At 34.1% G+C, this 22,556-nt stretch overlaps 3 protein-coding genes and 1 pseudogene across 8 annotated transcripts; 2 read left to right on the top strand and 2 right to left on the bottom strand.

Moving 5' to 3' along the window:
• Window positions 1–320: 320 nt before the first annotated feature.
• On the bottom strand, window positions 321–3,574 carry LOC120251270. The gene is made up of 2 exons (XM_039259832.1): window positions 3,451–3,574; window positions 321–2,803 (listed from the first exon to the last, which is right to left on the bottom strand). The coding sequence occupies exons 1-2, from the start codon at window positions 3,572–3,574 to the stop codon at window positions 321–323; spliced, it is 2,607 nt and encodes an 868-aa protein (XP_039115766.1).
• Window positions 3,575–5,766: 2,192 nt separating this feature from the next.
• On the top strand, window positions 5,767–9,406 carry LOC120257494 (replication protein A 32 kDa subunit B-like). Of its 3 annotated transcripts, none has more exons than XR_005535700.1 (11): window positions 5,767–5,886; window positions 5,959–6,063; window positions 6,158–6,255; window positions 6,333–6,374; window positions 6,457–6,534; window positions 7,103–7,181; window positions 7,289–7,384; window positions 7,514–7,596; window positions 8,428–8,496; window positions 8,595–8,749; window positions 9,067–9,406. XR_005535700.1 is itself a non-coding variant. In XM_039264948.1 (10 exons), exons 1-10 carry the CDS (start codon window positions 5,797–5,799, stop codon window positions 8,677–8,679), a joined length of 825 nt encoding a protein of 274 aa, XP_039120882.1. In that variant the 5' UTR covers window positions 5,767–5,796; the 3' UTR covers window positions 8,680–9,032. The 3 variants fall into 3 exon arrangements, 1 of the variants encoding a protein (XP_039120882.1); XR_005535699.1 differs by having other exon boundaries at window positions 9,062–9,406; XM_039264948.1 differs by lacking the exon at window positions 9,067–9,406 and having other exon boundaries at window positions 8,595–9,032.
• Window positions 9,407–9,576: 170 nt separating this feature from the next.
• On the top strand, window positions 9,577–13,167 carry LOC120257507 (U4/U6.U5 small nuclear ribonucleoprotein 27 kDa protein). Of its 4 annotated transcripts, XR_005535704.1 has the most exons (6): window positions 9,577–10,224; window positions 11,547–11,648; window positions 11,751–11,813; window positions 11,890–11,924; window positions 12,282–12,331; window positions 12,992–13,167. XR_005535704.1 is itself a non-coding variant. In XM_039264983.1 (4 exons), the coding sequence occupies exons 1-4, from the start codon at window positions 11,709–11,711 to the stop codon at window positions 13,024–13,026; spliced, it is 225 nt and encodes a 74-aa protein (XP_039120917.1). In that variant the 5' UTR covers window positions 11,549–11,708; the 3' UTR covers window positions 13,027–13,167. The 4 variants fall into 4 exon arrangements, 2 of the variants coding, with proteins under 2 accessions (XP_039120901.1, XP_039120917.1); XR_005535703.1 differs by lacking the exon at window positions 12,992–13,167 and having other exon boundaries at window positions 11,890–12,512; XM_039264983.1 differs by lacking the exon at window positions 9,577–10,224 and having other exon boundaries at window positions 11,549–11,813.
• Window positions 13,168–13,431: 264 nt separating this feature from the next.
• LOC120256171 lies at window positions 13,432–17,450 on the bottom strand (annotated as a pseudogene).
• Between the last annotated feature and the right edge of the window lie 5,106 nt (window positions 17,451–22,556).

Genomic DNA, 22,556 nt, shown 5'->3' with positions numbered 1-22,556 from the left:
ATTGATTTCTTTTAAATAATTTAAATATGTTACTTAATATCAATTTTTAGTCAATGGTAATTTCACATTTTCACAATAACAAAAATAAATAAATTTTAATTAAAAAGACATTTGCAGAGAGATTTAGTAATATACACAAATATTAAAAGATTTTGTCAATAAATTCTTAATTTCCCTAAAAACTTAATTTTATCAAAGTAATCCTTCAAAAAACACAGTTTTTTTTTTTTTTTAAGAAGAACCCCAGGAGGGGGCTAATTTATTGAAGAGATAAATAAACTACAAAAGGCAAGAAGAAACAAAGCTAACAGAACGAAGTATTAAAAGATAAATCCTGAATCATGAAAACATCTCATTAACCAATGTGGCAAATCTCTTCCAAACAAGAAGAGGTTGAGGGCTGGATCGTTGAAACCGAGTGTGGCAAGAGAAGCAGCAGGCATCATCCAAGAATCAGGGATGATGTGGATGACCGGAGAACCAAGAAAATTGAGGAGGGACTTGATTAAATCAATCAGAGGACGAAAGCGCCAAGTAATAACCGGATCGGGATTAGAAATGACAGCAATGGGTGCAGAATCATCAACAAAGATGTTTTTGACGGGGAGACGGGAATCCAGCATCACTTGCAATGCCACTCGAAGCGCGAGGAGAGAAACCGGTGTATTGTCATCAAGAACTTGAGAGAAGCAACCTGCAAGAGAGACAATAAACTGAGCATTGGAAACAAAGAATCCAACAAAACTCACCATTGAGCACAGGTTGGTGCTGGCATAAACAAAGAGGAAGAGCTCATCATCAAGAGTAAAGTTGTTCAAAATTAATCTAGAGCCCAGGAGATTCTTCCTGCATTCAAAATGATCCTGCACATGAGAAATAGCTTTGCATACCAAGGTGGGAGGGTTCAAATTGGCATTGCGGAAAATGATATCGCAACGGGATTTCCATAAAAACCAAGCGGTGGCAGCAATAACAGAGACAGTGTGATTAGAGTAAAAACCATCAGTTAACCAAGAACCAAAGGCAAAGCCATTGGGAAAATGAATGGACATGCCAAGTCTCAAGCTAAGATAGGACCAGATTAATTGAGCCTTTGAGCAGGAGCTGAAAAGGTGATCGATGGTCTCGGGAAACAGAGTACAAAGAGGACAAGAACTGTTAGGCCTCAGCTTCCGAAGATAAAGGAAATTGTAAGTAGATAACCTGCCATGAAATAAAGTCCACAAGAAATGTTTCACACGAGGAGCAATAGAAAGATTCCATAACAATCGCCAACCCATCCACACATCAGTCAAAGAAAAATTGTGATTCAAGTGATGATAGACAGAAGAGGATATTGTGGTCTGTTTGGATGAGGGACTCCAAATCCACTGATTACCAGAATCATAGTCAATGGAATTTGAGAGCAGAACTTGCATGTTAAAATTAGAACCAAAGATGGAGCAAAGATGAGCAATATCCCAGCCATTACCAGTAATAAAGTTAGAAACTGAAAGGTTATCCAAATCCACATTCATATTGATAAATGTTGGTTTACGAGCAATGGGGAGATCAAAACACCAAGGGTCCCAAGCAAAGGAGGTGTTAATAGGATTAACAGAACCGATTCGGCAAAAAGGTTTAATCCGATTAGCGACATTAAACAAGCTCCGATAAAACCAAGAACACCTAGCAGGAGCTGAGTTCATCCAGAAATTGGAATGCCCATATTTAAGCCGCATAATATCAACCCAAATGGCACTATCATTATTTAAAAGTTTGAAAACATGCTTAGCCTTGAGAGAATATTTAGCAAGAGATAAGTTTCTAATACCAATACCCCCCTCAGGTTTACCATCATTAATTGTACTCCAACTGACATTATGGATGCCCTTTCCATTGCTGTCCCGACTCCAGAAGAATTTCCGAACAGCTCTGGATATCTCATTAAGAATGGAATCTGGGATAGGATAAACAGATAGAGTATAAATGGGCACAGCGAGGAGAGAAGTATTGATAAGAATGGTTTTGGCGGCTGGCGAAAGATGAAATCGACTCCAGCTATTACAGGTACGACGAATCCGATCAACCATGTTATTAAAAGCTGAAGCAGCAATTCTATTAGGAGAAATTAAGATCCCAAGATAGATGAAAGGAAAGGAGGCTGAAGTAATATTTAAAATGGAGCTGATGCGCTTGGAAATGTGCTTGTTACACCAAGTTGGGAAAAAGATTTGAGATTTAGAGTGGTTAGGAAACTGCCCTGATATGCTAGAGTAAAGATTCAAGCAGAGAATGATATTGCGAGCCGTGGATCTAGAAGCACGAGTGATAAGAATAAGGTCATCCGTAAACATGAGATGATTGAAATTGTGTGCTAAACTCGGATTAAAACCAGGGATCTTGCTATTAGAGAGACCTAAATTAAGAAGGTTAGAGAGAATTTGAGAAACCAAGATGAACAAATAAGAGGAAATGGGATCACCCTGGCGAACCCCACGAGATGAAGAAAACCAGGGGGAAGGGTTACCATGGACTAAAACTGAAAAAGAGGAAGACCGGAGGCAAGTGGAAATCCAGGATATCCAGAGGGGAGGGAAGTTCATTCTGGTCAAAACAGCAAGAATTGCACTCCAGTTTACCGTGTCATATGCCTTCTCAATATCGAGTTTGATTAACATCCTTGGAGGATTATTGGTATCAGTTTCCAACGAATGCACTATCTCTTGGACCGCAATAATATTATCAAAGGAGCACCGATCCGACACAAACCCGGCTTGCTCACGACCAATCAAAAGAGGGAGAACAAGCCGCAGTCGATTAGCTAAGATTTTAGAAATTATTTTAAAATTAACATTGCACAGAGAAATCGGCCTAAAATCAGAGACGAGTTTGGGCTTATCTTTTTTGGGAATAAGAGTAACAAAAGTTTTGCCCCAGGAAGAGGGAATAAAAGAGTTGTCAAAGAAGTACCGAATGGCTAAAAAAAGCTGATCACCAATTTTTTTTTTTAAGGTCATGATAAGAATAAGGTCATGGCTTTTGAGGCTTTTAACACGTGTCATGACTTTTTTATATTATATTTTTTTTAACCTGAATATCTTGAATAAGTTTTGTTTCTTGTTATATATGTGTATATACATAGTTTAAACACATAATATATATATATATATATATTAAAATTATATATATGGAAAAAAAGTTAAAATAAATTTATCCATGGAAAAACATGGATGAAAAAAATAACTAATAATAAAATAATCAATTCTAAAGTATTAGTTGGAGTTCAACTTGATCATTCAAACAGCATCTGTCAACTACAATATGCAGACGATCTACTGATTTTCTCGGCGGGAGGGCATGAAGACCTTAAAATTATCAAATTAATACTTTATCTCTTCGAAGGTTGTTCCGGTCTTTCAATTAACTATTCTAAAAGATGTCTGTATTCCACTAATTTTGGTTACCAACCACACTTTTCCTCAGCTAGAATACTTAATTGCAATAGAGATTGTCTCCCAATCACATACTTGGGTATACCACTTACAGGTCGACGACCTAGACGACAAGACTGGACAAAGTTAATTGAATCCATTCGTTCTAGGCTCACTCCATGGAAAGCAAATTATCTTTCTCTTGGGGGTCGTCTTTACCCTCATCAACTCTGTTTTATCTTCTCTCCCAGTCTACTGAATGTCAGTTTTCAAATTACCAGCCTGGGTAATCCATGAAATCGATAAAATCAGGAGAGATTTTCTTTGGAAGGGTCCAGATCTGGGGTCTAAGGGAATAAGGTTGATTGCCTGAAAAAGAATTTGTAGGCCCCGTAGCATGGGCAGTTGGGGTATCCTTGATCTCCAGATTTTCAATAATGCTTTATTAGGAAAGTGGTGGTGGAAGCTCACCACCAAGCCGGTCTCCTGTTGGACAAAAATTGTTTTTGCCAACTATGTGATAAGAGATGCCCCTGATATTCTATATCATCATCCACTAAGAAATAAATCTTTCTTCTGGGCTGGAATTAATACCATTCTACCATCTTTTCGATTCTGCATATCCAAATCAATTGGAAATGGCGACAAAACTCTATTCTGGTATGATAAATGGCTTGAGGGTCAATCCCCAAAAGACTGTTGGACATCACTTTTCTTGGACTGCTCTTAGGGGTGTAAATGATACACTTCTACTCGCAAGCTACTCGGGCTCGACTCGGTGAAAACTCGAATTCGGCTCGGTCACAGTCGAGCCGAGCTCGAGCTCGAGTAGTCGAGCGAGCCGAGTTCGAGTATTGTGATACTTGGCTCGAGTGCTCGCGAGCCTAATCGAGCATGTATGTATATATATAATATTAGATTTATTTGATAAAAATCAAGGGGGAAAACTTTCGAGCTCGAGCTCGAGCATAATGTTTATGGTTATTTTCAGCTTTTTCGAGCTTAATCGAGCGAGCTCGAGTAGCTCGATTTGTGTACCGAGTCGAGCTCGAGCTATTAAATAAATACTCGATCGAGCTCGAGCCGAGTATCGAGTACCGAATTTTCAGTCGAGCTCGAGCTCGTTACTGCTCAGCTCGAACTCGATCGATTACACCCCTTATCCTTGGATTACTTTAAGACAATTTATTCACATAACTAATTCCGGTTGTAATCCATTCAGGACAGCCTCTGTTGATGACTTTACCGTATTAATGAATTCTATTCCGGACTGTGCAATTGATCAAGAGGACTCCTATACCTGGTCTCTTGATAACAATGGAACCTTCTCTGTCAAATCTTTCTATAATTTCTTAATTGATGGAGGCACTCGCAGTCAACTTTATTCCAAATTCTGGAAGACAAATACCCCTAATAAAATAACACTATTTTGTTGGCTTTTATTTTGTTGTTTGTCAGTTTGGTTTATCTTACTTCTGTACTTTGTTCTCTCTGTTCCTCTTTTTTTATTCTAATAAATTTGTGGTTTATCCACTTTATTAAAAAAATAATAATAATAATAATAAAATAATGGCAATTTGATAAAAAATAATGTAAAGTTTTCTTAATTTTCACCAACAAAATATTGGCTTTGGTTTAATAGTGCCCATAATTGAAAATAGCTCTTGAGGATCTGTTATTCCTGGTGTACCCTTCATTTTATTTTTAACATTTACAAAAAAAAAAAATATTAATGATTTTAATGTTCATAAAGATTTGCCATCTCAATCTTTCGTGTACCTTTGATTTTATACTTTGTTTTTTAAAAAATAAAAAAAATATTAGTGATTTATATAAAAAAACACATAGGGGGCATGTAATTTTTTTTAGATAAACATTGTGAATATTATTTTTTCTATTTTTTTTTATGACATTGCTATTTATTTTTCTCAAGGGTTAAAAATTAATATAAATATATACAAGTAACACACACAGAGAAAGACCCATCATCTAAGAAACTTTCTAAATTTTAAATTTAGCAGTATCTATAGTAGCCGATGAATTCTAATCTAATGACTATGGTTTAGCTATAAACAGTATTTTTAAGAAACATTATTACATAATAATATATACAGTAAATTTATACAATATTTTTAATAAACAGTAACCATTATATCATCATCTAACCACGGTAAATAAATAAATATATATATATATATAATTAACAATCATCTGGTTAATTAGTGGTTAATTAGGAGATCAGTTAAACTCTATTTAAATATATATAAAGCGCGGGAAAGTTGAGCGGGAAATGAGTTCATTTGAATAGAGCCTTGATTTTGCTCTTGAATTACTAGAATTCGCGCTAGGGTTTCAATCCAAATCCCGATCGCTATCACCGACGATGTTCGCCGGCGCCGGAGCCGGAGCCCTCTTCGATGGCGGTGGCTTCATGGCCTCACAGGCTCCCGATCCTACCTCATCTCCCTCCAAGGTTCGAAATCCAAACCCTAGCTAGTCAATCTCATTTTCATCTCTATCATGGATCTCTTGTTCTTGATCGCAGAGTCGTGGTGGTGCCCAGCGCTTGATTCCGTTGACAGTGAAACAGATCTGTGAGGCCTTTGATTCAAGTGATGACAAGTATAATCTTGTTGTCGAAACGAGCAATGTGAATGAATCCCTTGTTTTTCAGTTTGATTTTTGGTTGAATTTGCAATCCATGATTGTAATTTTGGGTTGATTTTTTGTTGCTTGATTTGCAGGTGAAGTTGTTGGGGTTGGTGATGAACAAAGTAGAGAGGGTCACCGATGTGTCTTTTACCCTCGACGATGGCACTGGATGCATTGAGATCAGCCGGTGGTGAGTTTTTCTCTGCTTTTACTGCTTGATTAATCCTTTTAGCTCATGGTTTTCATCTTTGGAATTAATTTATTTAGGATGAGTGAGATATGGGATTCAAATGAGATGGCCCTAATTCAGTAAGTGTTTTGGTGATAACTTGCTTGTGTTTTTGCAATTGAACTTTATTAATTGTTGGATTTTTATTGATTGATTTGGAAGGAATGGAATGTATGTGAAAGTCAATGGTCACTTGAAAGGGTTTCAAGGGAAACAATGTGTTGTTGCCTTCTCTGTCCGGTAAGGGAAAATTCGAAAACCTTGTTTATGTAGCATTGGAATTCTTTGATGGTTTCATGGTATGAATAAGATTGATTAGTATATTAGCACTCATGCATCAGATGAGATTTCTGTCGGTGAGTCTCACTGTGAAACTGTTGTTTCATATACTGTGCTCGTGATCACTAGTTTGCGTGTGTTCAAATTATCCTTGATATATTGTTTGAGTGTTGCAGTCAAGTTCATTATCAAATTTCTACAATGTAGTTTCTTTGTGGAAGTGATGAACAGGGCACTTGTTGGGTCCTGTATCTGCACATGTTAGGGCGTTATCTTGAAAATGTCCTTGAAAGATGGCATGTATATTGAACATAGGTTCACTGTCCAATTATTACAGTGCAGTTTCTCAATGGAGTGTGATGATTGGAACACTGGTTGTGTGTGTTCGTGTGTGTGTGGGCACATTTAGAAAGATGGTTTATGCTTCGAAAAAAGTGTGTTGCCCTGTTACTTCAGTGGAGTTTTGTTTTCTGCTATGGTGTAGATAATTGTCATCTTGTTCAGGTACTAATGGCAATTCATTTTGCAGACCTGTTATTAACTTCAATGATATTGCGCTCCACTTCCTTGAGTGCATACATGCCCATATGGACATCACCAGAGAAAAGGCAATTGTTTATTATTTTATTATTTTTGTGCATTCTCAGGTGTGCATCTATGCTGTGGTTGTTTGACATTTGTTGTTTTGCTTTTGAATCTTAATGGTAAGGAACAGGGTGGAACGCCTGCTCAGATCCATGAGTATCCAATGATGACAATGATGACAACTCCTTTTCCAAATGTATTGAACCCATATCAAGTTTCTCTTCAAGTATGGTGGTCATGCATGCCTTAATAAGTTACAGTACTTGTTTAAACTAAAAGAAAAAAAAAAGAAAAAAAAGAAAAGTTCCATAATCTTCAACATGCATTCACTGATCATTTATGATATGTCCTTCAGCATCCAGGGCACTCAGTCATGAGTGGCTCTTCAAATGATATCTACAACTTGGTCTTGGGAGTTCTCCAGGAACCTTCAAGCTTGTAAGTTGTCTCATGGAACTTTTATTCCTTTTATTTTCGGAAGTTCCTTTTCCACAATGGATGCAGAGTTCATCATGAAAGCCTGAGTGGATCTCCTGAGCTTATTTTTGGTTAGATTTTTAGCTTGCATACATTTGTTTGGTCTTCTTTTTATGATTCCCAGATGTAAGTTAACCAAACATAGCATGCATTGTATTAAATTCAAATCTTTTGTTTGATCTTATCATCGTAACATTTTTTTTTTTTAATGAATAGCTTGAAACTTGACATGGCATATATATATTTATATATATCCCGGGCTTGTATTCCTGCTGTCAAACATTAGGTTGTTGATGCTTTTAGGCATTTTCTAAACTTTTTTCTGACAATATGGCAGCTAGTAAAAGCCAATATGACTCTGAGCACTTGTATGAATCAGTTGATCTGTGTCATACAGAGTTTCTGCCGTCTCCATGATTCCACTTCAAATAGCATCCATATGCCAATAATTAAAGTTCCAGCCACTAAACTTCCACAGTTTTAACTCATTAGGGATCAGTTACATGTACTATCATATAGGTTTCTGTAGTCCAAAGTATACATTTTTATTTTACAAATCTTGCTTTCTGCTGTGTTCACTATGTATGTTCAAAATGCATATGCTTACCACTATTTTTACAAATTCTGTTTCAATGATACTTGCTAGCCGTGTCATTTGCCTGAACAACAGATCTAATGCTTACAATCACTCTGCCAATTATGGTGGTCCTGAAAGTTCTTGAGTTTCAGACATCTGTAACTTTCCTTGTGCTGAATTCCCTTTATAATGGTACTTCCATCGTTGTTTTGCAGGGCTTGTGAGCATGGATTACATATTGATGAAATTGTTAAAAGGGTGGGACTACCAACAACTAAGATCATGTAACTCTCTCTGACTCTCTCAATTTTTATTGAGATCAAAATACTAATGCAGTAGTTGTATAACAAGTTTTGATCTTTCCCCTTGTTTTATATACCAGGGAAATCATTAATTACCATGTTGATTCCGGTCACATTTATTCAACCATAGATGAAAATCATTTCAAGTCTGCATTCAATGGCTGATCATTTACATGAGATTAACAACCCTGAGCCAATGTTTTTTGAGAAACATTTTCCGTCAGGAATATCCACTGTGAGTATAATATAGATGCAAATAGAGGGCAAAAAAGTCATCACCAAAGTAGATAATACTTTCATTTAGTTTTCTCCACATAAGTTCAGCCTTTATGTTCTTCTGTTATTTTGTTCTGTTAAACTGTTACATTACACTCCATAGAATGACAAAATAAATGTATGAGAGCAAATTAAACTCATCTCCAAACGGACCATATCCCACTTTTCCTAAACACATCTCCATGTAATACATATCAGCATAGGTGAATTTTATTACTGAAGTTGGTATTCCTTTAACTCAAAATCTCTATCTGTATACATTGCATGCAAGTGCAGGGCTTGTCAAAGATATACTCTCTGGTTAATAGTGCATCAAATTCATGAAGGTAATCAAAGCAACAGAAATCTTTGGCTTCGCCGATCGTCCGGCACTGTCCATCAGCTCCGCGTATATATTGCATGTACCAATTAATCATTAGACTGATGCATCATGCATGAGGCCAACTTCAAATTGACAGAATGGAAAATTTATGGTTTTAACTTTTAAGTCCAATGCCTTTACAATGAATAAAAGAAAATTTCAGAATTTATAATGAAAATAAGTGAAAAACTCACTTGTTTGATAAACCCTCACTCAAAAAGAACCATTCTATTCATTTCCTGAAACTAGGATTTTGAAAACCTCATTAATCTTGGGCCTCAGCCCAACCTCATTTTTGAGTTCTTTTTCTGTGTACCTCCCTGAGATTTTCTTTATTTATTAATTATTGGGAGGGGGGAATATGTAATTTGAATAAAACTTAGGTGGTATTTGTAAAACAGTCCACAGAGGAAGCCCTCGATAAATCCCTCATCATCAGTGTATCAAAAGCTCGAGCTTGTGATGATGTCGGAGCGAAGAAGAGAGAAAGATCATTCCCGTGATCGAGAGCGAGATCGAGAGCGTGATCGAGATCTCGATCGAGAAAGAGTTCGTCATCGAGACCGTGATCGAGATCGAGATCACCGAGAACGGGATCGGGACAGGGACAGGGATCGGGAACGCCGGAAGAGGTCCAGATCGAGGTCCCGCTCGCCTGACAACTACCACCGGAGACGAGGCCGTTCCGGTACGCATTCTCCATCGCCGGACTCTCGGCGCCGTAAGCGCCGCCGAGATGAAAGCGCTGATGATGATCGTGAGCGTCGTCACCGCTCCACTTCGCAACCTGAGGACAGTAAAGGTGCGAAGGAACAGAAGGCTGCGGAAGCGCCGGCGGGAGGTGAGGCCGCGGCGGTGGTGCCCACTGATGCTGACCCGGATGAGGTGGAGATGATGAAGATTATGGGGATTCCAATGGGGTTTGATTCGACAAAAGGGAAGCCTGTGCCTGGGGCTGATGTTAGTGGGGTTAGGGTGGTGACGAAGAGGCAGCCAAGGCAGTACATGAATCGTCGGGGAGGCTTCAATCGCCCACTTCCTCCGGAGCGGAATCGCTAGGGCTTTGTTGGGAGGTTAGGGTTTTTTTCATGCCCTATTTTTCTTCTTGATAAAAGTAGCGTTTTCTTTAATTGTTTGTCTGAGATTATGATTCCAAGGTTCTATATTGCAGTACTTGTAATTGTTAGTACTCTTTAGCTGATGGTTTAGTTGCTGCAATTGGAAAATTGGAGTACTTGGTATGACTCCATGAAATTTATAGTCTTTAATGTTTTAGTATTGTTAGGTTTAGGGTTTTGGGTTGGTGACATGTTCAAGTGATGCTCATAGAGCATGAGAGTTTGCATATTAGCTCTCATCCTGTTGAATAGTTTTTGACAAATCAATGTGGCTTAGTGACTGTCTTTCGATGATTCTGAAAAGCGACAATTTGAAGTGCTATTATAAGGTATTTGTGAGATGAGTCCTTGTCAACATACCAAACCTTTTTCCTTCTTCTAGTGCATTAGTGTTAAAACTTAAAAACACAAAATTCCATGAATCAGATCCTGACTTACAAATTATATGTGGAAACTGACACATTTTGGTTATTTTCCAAAAGAGATAGCATAGTGGTTTGTTGAGCTTGTCTCTTACAAGAGATTATTCTGCCAAAAATTCTAGAATTTTAAATAATCCTCTCTTCATTTGACCAATAAGTCAGGCAAAACTTTAACTATATGATAATTTATGGTCCTTCTATCATTCTTTGTGATAATTCCTCAACGCTTCTTGTGTCTATGCTTGTACACCTTGAACTTTTCTTGTCTTCAGCTTCAATAGGCACTATATTGCACATGCCCACATCAGTTAGTCAGATTTATAAGATATAAGGTTTATTTATGTCTCCAGAGTCATGGTTCCCAGCCATTTCCCTAGTAAGATCAGTGTTCTCGCTAAATAGACATCTTACAACCAAAATCTTAGAATGCTAGATTGATCCAAGAAACAAGGTTTCTTTATTAGTGCATTACCTTCTACTATTGTTGTCTGTTACACACTATACGAAAGTGATCAGTGTGTTTTGCTTTGCAGTATGTGTCTTTTGGCATGAAAATTCATCATCCATTGGTTTACTATTTTATTAGATTATCTCTACTATCTTGGAGTTTGAGCAAAATGATCTGGAAATCCAAAGCTGCTTAGTGCGGGGTAGTACATTTTACATTTGCTCTTTTATGTTTTACTATTTGCTGTCTTGTCTTGGCCATATTCCAAGATTATTAAGCTCTGCTTAAAAGTATTGCTTGCCAACTGCTGCGTTTTATCTGCTGCTTATTCCATTTTGACGTTTGAAACCAACACTCTCCACCAGGTCTTCATTATGGTTCTCATGTAATGTTTTCTGTTACCGCAGAACATTGGGATATGCTTGTGAAGGATATGCTGATCAATGCGTCATACTTGAATTGCCAATCCGATTGAAAAGCTGAAGCACCATTCCACCTTCCTCTATCATGTAAAACATTTTAAACCTTCAGTAGAGTTTAGATAATCACTAGTTTGAACATTCATTAGAATGCCAGTTCATTTGGAGTTTTATGTTCCATCAACGTTCCAGGAGAACAGAATGCTGCTTGTATTCCAACTATTCGGTTATCATGTTGTTTCTTCAGATCCCTTGGTGAGCCCCAAGCAATAGCTCATACACTGATTTCGTGTTTTTTTCATAGTGCTAACTCTTCTATTTGCTGTTCCAGTTTTTGTGTTACAGAAATTCTCAAAGACCCTTCAGGTATAAAACTCTGAAATCTGTCTCCTTTTTTATTCTTTTTTTTTTTTTACCTAACAGTAACTTTAGGAGTTACACCGAAACCAAATGTTTATGCCAATGTGTCTTGTGTTTTTATATAAAGGAATTGGAGTTAGTGAACCGGGTCTGCCCATTAAGGCCTGCTACTCTATGACATGGTTAATGAGAAAGCATTTGCTCAGACTATTATCTAGTTATTCTTGATATTCAAAGCGGTTAATACATAGATTTCTAGTGAGTAGCAATTGTCAACTGATCAAACTTAAATGGTTTATTGGTGCTTCATGTGAATATGAATTTTAGTTCCATATTACTCAATTGTGATTAAACTGATATCAGGTCAGTGCTCAACTTCAAGGGTCATAATGAAGTTCAGTTGGGTTTTCATGGTGAGTTTCGGACTTAGAAACCTTATTTAATTGATCTCTAGCTTGTATTTTCTATCTCACAGGATCTATAGGCCATGAATGTAAAAGAATTGATTGAGAGTTGAATAGGATGGGATATATTTGAATTCAAATTGAAAATAGAACAGCATATTGAAGCTAATAAATAATAAGATAATAACAAGTTGTTGTTTCTTTTAGATTTTGACATTGGATTTTTTTGGTTAGTCAATGGATTGCATCTTTTATTAATGAGGCCTATTTTTTTATGGTAAATTTCATCACCAAATTTTTAAATTCTGTCTTCTGACATAGTCAACTTTTAAATATATCATGATCTTTTTAAGTAACCGTTTTTTTTAAAAAAAGGGGGGTTTTGTTTATATATCTTTTTAAATTATTTGGTATAGATAATGAGTTATCTCACCAACCTTCCTTAATAAAAATCAATAATAAATTAATATTAACAACCATATGTCATTAATTAGAAAAAAATAAAAATGTCATAGACTCTCCTTCAAATATCATAACAAATATATATTGAGTTAAAAATTGGAACTGATTTGACTAACCAAGAAGGAAGCATCCATCCAGATACAGCTTTTATTTCTTTCCATATTCATGTCCATCACTGTCTTAACATCGTCTGTTTTTTTGTTGCAGTTGCCGAGGAAGATATCAACACAAACTTTTTTTAGTTTTTCTATTCTGCAAACCTACCTACTTTGTAATGGTATTATTATTTATATAGCTCCTCTCACTAGTCTCTCATGATGCATCTGTGACAGTGATGTATGAAACTTCACACCAATGCACTATTCAATGCATCATATCAACATATCACCATTTTCTCCTTTATTTATTTATTTATTTACAATTATTTATATATATATATCATATATTCTCATGTGGAAAGTGGAATCCAAAAATAATACCAGCAATGGCCAACAAGGATGTGTTCTTGTTATAATGTTGTTCATTCTGGCCTTATTCATTAAAGAAAGAATAACAGAATGACAGCAACAAATAAAAAGAGCAAAAAAACAAAGAAAGCATGATAAATAGGTTCATATAAAAATTACTGATGAAAAAAAGCATTGAAAAGAGAGCAAATTGTTCTATGAATGGAAGCTGCTATATAATAAGATTAAAAGGTTTTGGAGAACATTAAAGATGCTAGATAAATTTCAACTTGGAAATCACTGATCATGAATGAAATGTCTAAATGAAGAATAAAAAGCATCAATTTGCAAAGAATTTCCCCCCATAAATTACCAATTTGATGGATGAAAAGAATAGCTTTGCAACTCTCAATGCCAAAGTTGCATGCAGAAACCGGTGGGCAACGGAGGCCGTCCCTTGCTACAAAGAACTTCCGAGAAAGAGTCCACAAGCTGCCCGGCAAGGCTTCCGGGATCATCGATCAGAGTATCAATATACACGCTTACGATTTTCCTTTCTTGCAGGGTTGCTCGCAAACTGAACCAAGTTAGAAATTTCACCCTGAAATTAGTTTCGATGTGCCCTTCGCATTCGAGCCATCTGATCACCTTCACACAATACTCGTACTCCCGTTCAAGTGAACCTTCTTTGGGACAAAGTGCCTCGCATTTTCCCCCGACTCTTTTCTTTGATGAACTCCCCACATGCGGTTCTCTTTCAGTTTTCTTCTCTCCGTTCTCGAGCATGCTGTTGCATGGTTTCGCTCGGCCACTCCTCCCAGAAGCTTCCTTGGCATTTTCCATCCTACAGGGCGTGAGCGGCAGCGATGACTCTGTGTGTGTGTATGGAACAATAGTCATTTCATCTCTGGTAGGTGCATTTGATTCATTGTCAGACTTGGGGACATCTGATACAATGTTCTGCTCGGTGGAATTGGCCGAATTAGGCTCCTCATCCAATGCTGAAACTGAACGCCGAGGTGTTTCCTCCCGCTCCAATGGCTCTAACACATCGAAGTTCTTAGGTGTTTCCTCAGGCAATTTTTCTAAGTCGAGAACCTCGGGTTTATCACTGTAACCAAAACAACTAGCCGGTGACTTGTTCAAGTCTCTGTATACGGTGGAATTATTCGACTCATCTCCTTCTGAAGAGGGATGAGAGAGGCCACTGCTGTTCTCTTTTTGAGTTTCAAGTTGTTGCAGTGAAGCTCCTTCGTCTACCGAATCCATCTCAACATCTTTTACAACATCAACAGTATTCAAGTTCATTTCCCACTTAGCCAACTCACCTGAGTTACCGAAAGCAGACACTTTAAACACATATTCTGTGGCTGGAGCGAGACCAGTAACTAAGAATCTTCTTTTTGGTTCATGTATGGTATATGCTGGTCCCAAAGGGTAGTCGTCTGTTTGAGCCTCTCTGTACCATAAGGAATAACCAACTAGCTCTTGAGACATAGCAGGAGCAGGACCATCTTCTGAACCTAAAACCACAGTCACAGATGACGACAATATGTCTTCGAATTTAATCAAGTTGGAGGACATTGGTCCTGGTTCTGCATAATTGTACGCATTCAAGAACAAGTTGCACGCAAAAGTTAGACGGCTTGGTTAGTGTTCATTTGGAAAAAGAGAAGAAAGAAAGTATTACTCTGCATAAGAGGACCAGTGGGTGAATTGGCAGAAAGCATAGAGTCAAGATCTGTTATTGCATTGGCACACAGTTTTTGTACTTCAGCACCTACGGAAAGTCTATTGACGATGCCACGAGCCATGTTTGGGATGCCATTTAGAGGCCCAACTTCAGCTTCTAACTTCTTCAAGACATCATCCACAATTGCATGCAAGCTTTGATATTTTTCACTTGAACTGAGAAGTTTATGACTTAAAGATACTCGGAAACACAATGCATCAACTCTTCTGGCATCCTTCGCAATCATAAGTTGCTTCCTCCAGCATCTACAGGAAAACAAAAATAAACAATATCAGAAGCTATAAATAATCCGGTTAGAGGACAAGCAACTTTTCTTTTGGCAACCATGATTTCCCTCATTAAGTAGATAGATGCTGAGACTGAAATTATAACAAAAATTCTGTAAATAACAACAACAAATATAATCCTTTCGATAGCAAGTTGCTGATTCATCACATTATCTGCTCACTTGCATGAGTATTAAAGCATACAGTTAAAGCATAGTAGGCATGATCTCCCGATTCCATTAAAAAGTTGAAACTTATACTGCAGTAAAATGGCTTAGTATGCGTAATGATGAATAAATAATAAGAAACACAAGAGATTACCCTAGCAAATCATTCACTTTCCCACAGTTTGTGCAATAATAGCTCCCATCCAGTTTTTGCACATTTTTTTCACTTGCCACAATACCAGCCTTTTTCATGCTTAAAAGCGCATTCAAGATGGCAGGACATGCCACAAGATTGAGCTTGAGAATGGGACTCGGAGCTGCAAAACAACCACAGGCTAGGATCCTTGTTGTCATCATACTTGTGACAAATACAGCATGAACATCGTTTGCAAAAAAAATCTCCGGCGTTTATTGTAGCCCTGCAAGCGAGATTTGTGCAATAATGAATCACAGATGGAGCTACACTTTCATTTTTCACTTGCAAATTGTTTTCCCCGACAGGAAGACGTGATGGGTTATCTGTCTTCCGTTGTCTTTTGGCCGGAGTTTGTGGATTATGCAAGGGATGTTGAGAAGCCGAATCCAAATGTTCTACATGCTCCCCAGGATTCTTTTGGAGACACAAGTTTAAAAGATATGTTCAATCAATTTCTGCTTTGTTAAGCCAGTGTACTTTCTCTCTTTTCCCATCTCCACGCATAGGATCTCTAACAGGTCCCGCCTACTCCATTTCTGTAGCTTTTCAGGTGCACTCTCCGGCCAGTTTGCAAGTTCACGAATCAAATCTCTCTTCTCCTCAATACTCATCTTCCGACATTTGAGAGGGTCCAATACAAATCCTAGTCAAGGGATCAGTAGAATTTAACATATAGGTAACAAAAATCAATAACCAAAAATGGAAGTGAAGGACCAACATTAATTCACTTTCAACAACAAAGAGTCAATGGGAAAATATTCTATTGTCTAAAAGTCTAATCCACAAAAAGATCACTAAGTATACCTATATATATATATATATATATATATAAATATATGTAATCTCATAAAGGTGGTGTGATGAGCATGATGGTGCTACCAAATAATACAAAAAAGAGTGATACAACAGCACAAATCAATAGTCAAAATGCAATATATTTTGCTACACAATCCATGAGTTCATATTAAAAAATAAAAAAATAAAAAAAACATAGATGATACAGTAGCCTGTTTGTGTTGAAAAATTCAAGTTATGGTAACAAAAATTTCAACTTTGTGGACTGGTTATGGACTTTGCATGCAAATACATTTCACAAGATAAATAGTGTTGTACTTAATTTAAGACAGATTGAACATCATAAATAATGAACCAACTAAACAAAAGAAAGCATGACAGAAAGAAAGAGAAGCCAACCAGTTGACTTTTCTAATTTCAACAAGAGGAACAACATGCATTTTTCTAAAGATAATCCAAAACAAACATTAAAATCTTATCCCTGATCAAAGTTTCAATATTTTAATCTCCCTTAAAAATTCATTTAAAAATTAAATAAAAATTCTCCCATAAGATTATCTACAAGAAAAGGAATCAAAGCTCTCAAAATTTAAGAAGAGGAACCTTAGTTCGTCCAAGAAGAAGCACAAGCAAACAGATCAAAAAACCTAAACTTTCAACCAAAAAATAAATAAATAAAACAAATAAAAACCCTAAATTGCACCAAAAACCTACAACCCTCAATCTATCACAAAAAACAAATCCACGAAAAACACAAATCAAAATCATCAAAAACCCTCAAGAAGATTCCAATTTCAAACCCCAATATCTATTTTTTTCCCATAAAAACCAATCAGAAAAACCAGATCGAGATTCCTCACGGATCAAAACCCAAACTTTTCATCAAAAATCAAACAAATAACATCAAAAAAAGAAAGAAAAAGATAACGCCAACCCGAGAATGGAGCATCCATGGGCAAAGATTTCAGCTCCTCCCCTGTCGCATTACCCTCTCTCCCTCTCTCTCTCTCACTCGCTTCCAAAAACCAAACCCTTTTGCTCTCTCCTCTTCGCAACTCCTCATCAAAAGAAGAGCATATAATCCCAAAACCAACAACACAAACAGATATATGTATATATATATATATATATTATTTGTTTATTTCATTTATTAATTTTATAATATTATTTAAGTTTAAATTTATATTTTATATGTATATATATATATATTATTATTATATAATATTTATAACAAGAAAGGAATCAATGGCTTAGTAGGCATCTCTCTCTGTCGCTTCACAATATATATATATATATATATATATATATATATATATATATATATATGGGAACTAATTTTTTATGGGTGTCCATAAATTAAAAAAAAAATTTATGAATTTTTATTATAAGCTATTGGATCTCAATCCAACGATTGATAAATAATAATTATTATAATAATATATACAGTAATTACTATTTAAAAACAGTATAATAAATAATACTATTATTTATTAATGTTTGACATAGATCGTGATCTAACGTCTGATAATCGTATGTGAATATCCACGGAAAAAATAAATATAAATTATTAAATTCTATATATAATCAATGTGGGCTTTGAGATTCGTGCAAAACAAGTGGCCAAAAGAATTAGGGGTGGCAATAATCTGTCTCGACCCGACGCATGGGCATTTATGTCGGTCACAAATAAAAAGGGTTTGGACATAGGTTTAGCCAAATCGCGTACGGTCCCGACTACACAGTTGTCCGATTTCGTCGACGGGTCCGTACATAGAAATTCGACAACCAGTCCCTTTTAACCTCTAAAACTTTAAAAAGTCCTCACAACCTTAGCCCATCTGTTTTTGAAAGCTCTCATTCTTCTAAAAACTTTAAACATCTATTGCTTTTTCTATTAAGACTTAGATTTTTCTATAATTTGAGCTGAGTTTTGGATTATTAATGTACATTTAATGTAATTAAATTATTTTTCAGTAGTAATTTAATATTTCGAACTAACTTAAAAATAACTTATAGAATCTCGTAGAAAAATTTTCGGACATCCCGACAACCCGCTTTTTAAAAATAAACCGGGTTTTGGAGCATATCAAGCTTTTGTCCTGATTTAAAACCGGGCCGAGTCCGGACACAAGTTTTTCTATTTTGATATTAGTAGTCTCAGGATCCCGGTTTTGTCCGGACCCGAATTTTTGCCACCCCTAAAAAGAATAGACGTAATGAAATATTTTATATGGAATTATATGAATTTTATAAATAACAACCCCTCATTTATTATGTTACTCTTAGGTATATATTTATATATATATATAATATATAATAAAAGGGCTAATGGTGTGAGAAATATGGGAAGTGGTGGTGCATGAGATTCTTTAAATTTAATTTTTTTATTTATAGTTTATTTATTAATTTAGAACACAATTGGGAGGTATTCTTTTCACTGAAGAGATGCCAAAAAGGAAAAGTGAACATTGAATCTTTAAAAAGAAAACTTGTGGTTTTCCACCTTGATATTAATCTACCCTTGTATCCATCAAAATCCTCTTAAATAATAATAATAATAATAATAATATAATATATAAAGCAAAAAGTGGTACTAGTGTTTTGGATATGCAAATTTTATTATTTAGATATTTATAATTTTTATATATATATATATATATTTGGGTGAAAATATACTCTAAAGTGTAACAAATGTAAATTTTATTTTTTGTTTGAGAGTGTCTTGTATTTTTCTCTAAACTTTATGATGAATTTTTTTTAAAAAAAATGTTGCATAAACATTATATATTTTTATGTGATAACTCCAAATATTAAATATGGACTTATGGAGTTATAGAGTTATAATATATAGTACAAATATATTAAAAAAATAAGAAAAGGGTGCATATATATGGTGTTTTAAAATACCAATATTATCATTAAAATAAATATTTATAAAATTTATATATTTTTATGTGATATTTATTTAATCTAAATTTATTTAAGAATACTAATTAATTTATATGTGTATATATATATATATATAAGCAATCTTTTCATAGTGGTTAATTTTTGAAGATTGAGGACAAGAGTTGACAATTAGTGAACTTGATTGGTAAACATGCAACTAACAACTACAATAACACATGGTTAAAAATTGTGAACCATGGATGACCTACTTTCAAATTAAATAATAAAATAAATTAAAAACAAACTCTTTTTTGTTTAATTTTGACAAGAGTTTTAGTCTCAATAATGATCATGGTTTTCATTATTTCTTTTTTCCTTTTCTCTTCACTGATTGAATCGTTTTTAAGAAGTTAATTACCCAAAAAAAAGGGCTAGTATTGTAACTTGGTGATGTATTATTATTATTATTATTATTATTATTATTATCCGATAGTATTGACTAATAATAATATGTTTTTGATAAAAAAAATCATAACCCAGTAACATTGACCCCATTGTAATAAGTATTGGTGTAGGACATTCAAAATGTCTTAAATTCAAATCTTACGGAGGTCCCTGATTATAGGTTTGAGCTTGCAACTCGAACTCTGCATCATCCGTAAGGTGCATTAAATGTACACACTTGACAACCACTGTCGTATTTGTGAAATAATAATAATAATAATAATAATAATAATAGGGGTTGGCAATGACATTGAAGTCCGTTTGATTGTTAAATGATGTTGACCTCTCTTTGCATTTTTAAACATATTTTTTTAATATATATAAATATTTTCATTAGATAAGAACTCTCTTTCATTTTCATCTCTATCTTTACTTTTCTTTAAACATTTCTATCATATGCTTCTTATCTCCCTATCACTTTCATCTCAATATATTTTCCTAATATATATATATATATATATATATACGTTTAATAATATTGTTATAATTTAAAAAATAATAATAAGTAAACGAATATAATCATGGAGTATGTCTAAGTTATATGTATGTTTTTAAATATAAATATATTTATATACATATATAACCTTATAAATGACATTGTATTATAAACTTGACAGGAAATAATTAATTCTTTAATAGCAAGAATAACAACCAAAAGTATAAGATTCTAAGAAAATAACACCCAAAGAAAATAATAGTATTCCATTCCAAAGAATAACTAATATAGCATTCAATAAGTTTAGTCATTCACATGCAATAATAAGACATGAGAATGAAATGATATTCTTTAGTACTCACCTAAAATATTTGATAAGAATAGAATTTAACTTTATTCTTTTTTTTCTCATCTTTTCCCAAATAAAACTCACTTAATAACTATTCCTCAAAATAATAAAAAATAATAATAAAGCTAAAAACGTGATTAATTGATGAGTTTAATTAATGAAATTTATTCTTAATTAGTAACATCTCATTCATCATCATCTACAAAGAAAAGAAAAGGAAAAGTTGAAATAAGATATTATTCAATTAATTCACCTAACCAAGATAATATAATTAAGAACTTAATTGAGATTAGTTGAAGTGTTTCCAAGTTATTGGTTTGGACTTGTAATTTTATTAATTCAATCCATGAACTCAATTTGTCAAATTGTTTGGTGATGTATTTGACACCACTTTAATTTTATTTTTTTCATAATTAAATTCAATAAAAGAATGTAGGTAGAGACTTTGATATTTTTTTCTTTTTGAGTTTACTTTTCTAATTAATGCATGCATGCTTTACTTGTGTTATTAAAAAAAAAAGATTAATATGTTCATGTTATAAGTCTTGATTCCTTTTCTTGTGACTTATAATAATATTTTGGACTATTATGAAATAATAGAACGTAAAGGAATTATTATTTATAATAAATTATTAATGATAAAATAATTCTTAGATTAGTTTAGTAGCATAATATTAATAAGAAAGAATAATCATATAACACTAAGATGAATAATAGATGATGCCAAAAATATAAAATAAACCAACTTCATACTTAATCTATTCATAAAAACCGATCATATATTCATCATATCACTCTCAAAACATATTTATTTATTTAATGAAAATAAATAAATTAGACAAGCAAATCAAATAAATTTTTATTAAAAAGAAAAAAAGAAAGAAAAAAAAAGAGCTCAATAACTATCCATATGCACAAAAGTGGGGACCAAGATCAATGAATGAAAAATTGATCACATAGTGCCATCTTGTCTCCAACCCCCACTTGAATGCACTCCATCAAAATTATATTAATAAATAAATAAATTAATTAATTAATTAATTAAAATGTGTACTAAATTAATGTTGATAGAGAGATACGAGTGCATTAATGTACATAATATATATATATATATATATATATAGGTTGATTGAGACTATTGCCGACAGTGATTAAACTTTGGATGTATTTGTCAAAGTATACATCAAAAAATAGTGAAATGGAAATTTCTTTGGTTTTTCAATTCATGCATCTTCATTTCTCTTTCCGCCATTTGAAAACTTTATTTATTCAACTACTACATTTGTAAGGCAATTTCACATTAATGTTATACTATAAAAAAGATTCTTTTAATATATATATATATATATCACAAATATAATAAACAAAAAAAATACAGTTACAAAAACAATATAAACGGCAACGCTAATGAAAAATTATAAAGAAAAATATTAATAAATCTATCCAAATAATAATAATAATAATATTGTGGGAAAATTTTGAAATCATATGGTCAAGCCATTATCTTTTGACTCTTATATCATAAACAATTGTATATTATATATATATATACAAAGAGATGAATAGTAATTTTTAGGATTGTGATGTTGATGTTATGTGAGTATGAAAAGATACCAAGAATTAATTTTAATATATGATGAGTGGAATAAATGATTGACTGTATTTTGTATTTTTTTTTTAATTTCTATCAAATAATTGAGTTTATTGATAAGAATATATGCCAAAAACTTTGAAAAGTATAAACACTGTGTAAATAATTGATTTACTTGAGCATACATCAAATGGATTTAGAATATGATTTAATAATTGAAGGGTGTTCAGTTGCCACTTGCCACACTCTTTAAGAAAGGGACATTACACTAGTCATCACTTTTTCTAAAAATATTTCAATTTTTTTTTTTAGTTTTTATCACAACATGTCTAATCACTCCATTTACAAAATTACAATATTACCTTTTTCATAGGTCAAAA

Source organism: Dioscorea cayenensis, chromosome 3, assembly GCF_009730915.1.
Source record: "Dioscorea cayenensis subsp. rotundata cultivar TDr96_F1 chromosome 3, TDr96_F1_v2_PseudoChromosome.rev07_lg8_w22 25.fasta, whole genome shotgun sequence".
In the NCBI taxonomy this organism is placed as follows: Eukaryota; Viridiplantae; Streptophyta; class Magnoliopsida; order Dioscoreales; family Dioscoreaceae; genus Dioscorea; species Dioscorea cayenensis.
Note: the sequence above shows the minus strand (reverse complement) of the source record. Positions and strands in the feature narration are given on the sequence as shown.

Coding starts and splice junctions, on each gene's coding strand:
- LOC120251270 (XM_039259832.1), bottom strand. CDS start 3,574: ATGGATTCAATTAACTTTGTCCAGTCTTGTCGTCTAGGTCGTCGACCT. Junction 2,804..3,450: donor TCTAGCTGAGGAAAAGTGTG/GTTGGTAACCAA, acceptor CTAAAATCTTAG/CTAATCGACTGCGGCTTGTT.
- LOC120257507 (XM_039264967.1), top strand. CDS start 9,614: ATGATGTCGGAGCGAAGAAGAGAGAAAGATCATTCCCGTGATCGAGAG.
- LOC120257494 (XM_039264948.1), top strand. CDS start 5,797: ATGTTCGCCGGCGCCGGAGCCGGAGCCCTCTTCGATGGCGGTGGCTTC. Junction 7,182..7,288: donor TGGACATCACCAGAGAAAAG/GCAATTGTTTAT, acceptor GGTAAGGAACAG/GGTGGAACGCCTGCTCAGAT. Junction 7,597..8,427: donor CTCCAGGAACCTTCAAGCTT/GTAAGTTGTCTC, acceptor GTTGTTTTGCAG/GGCTTGTGAGCATGGATTAC.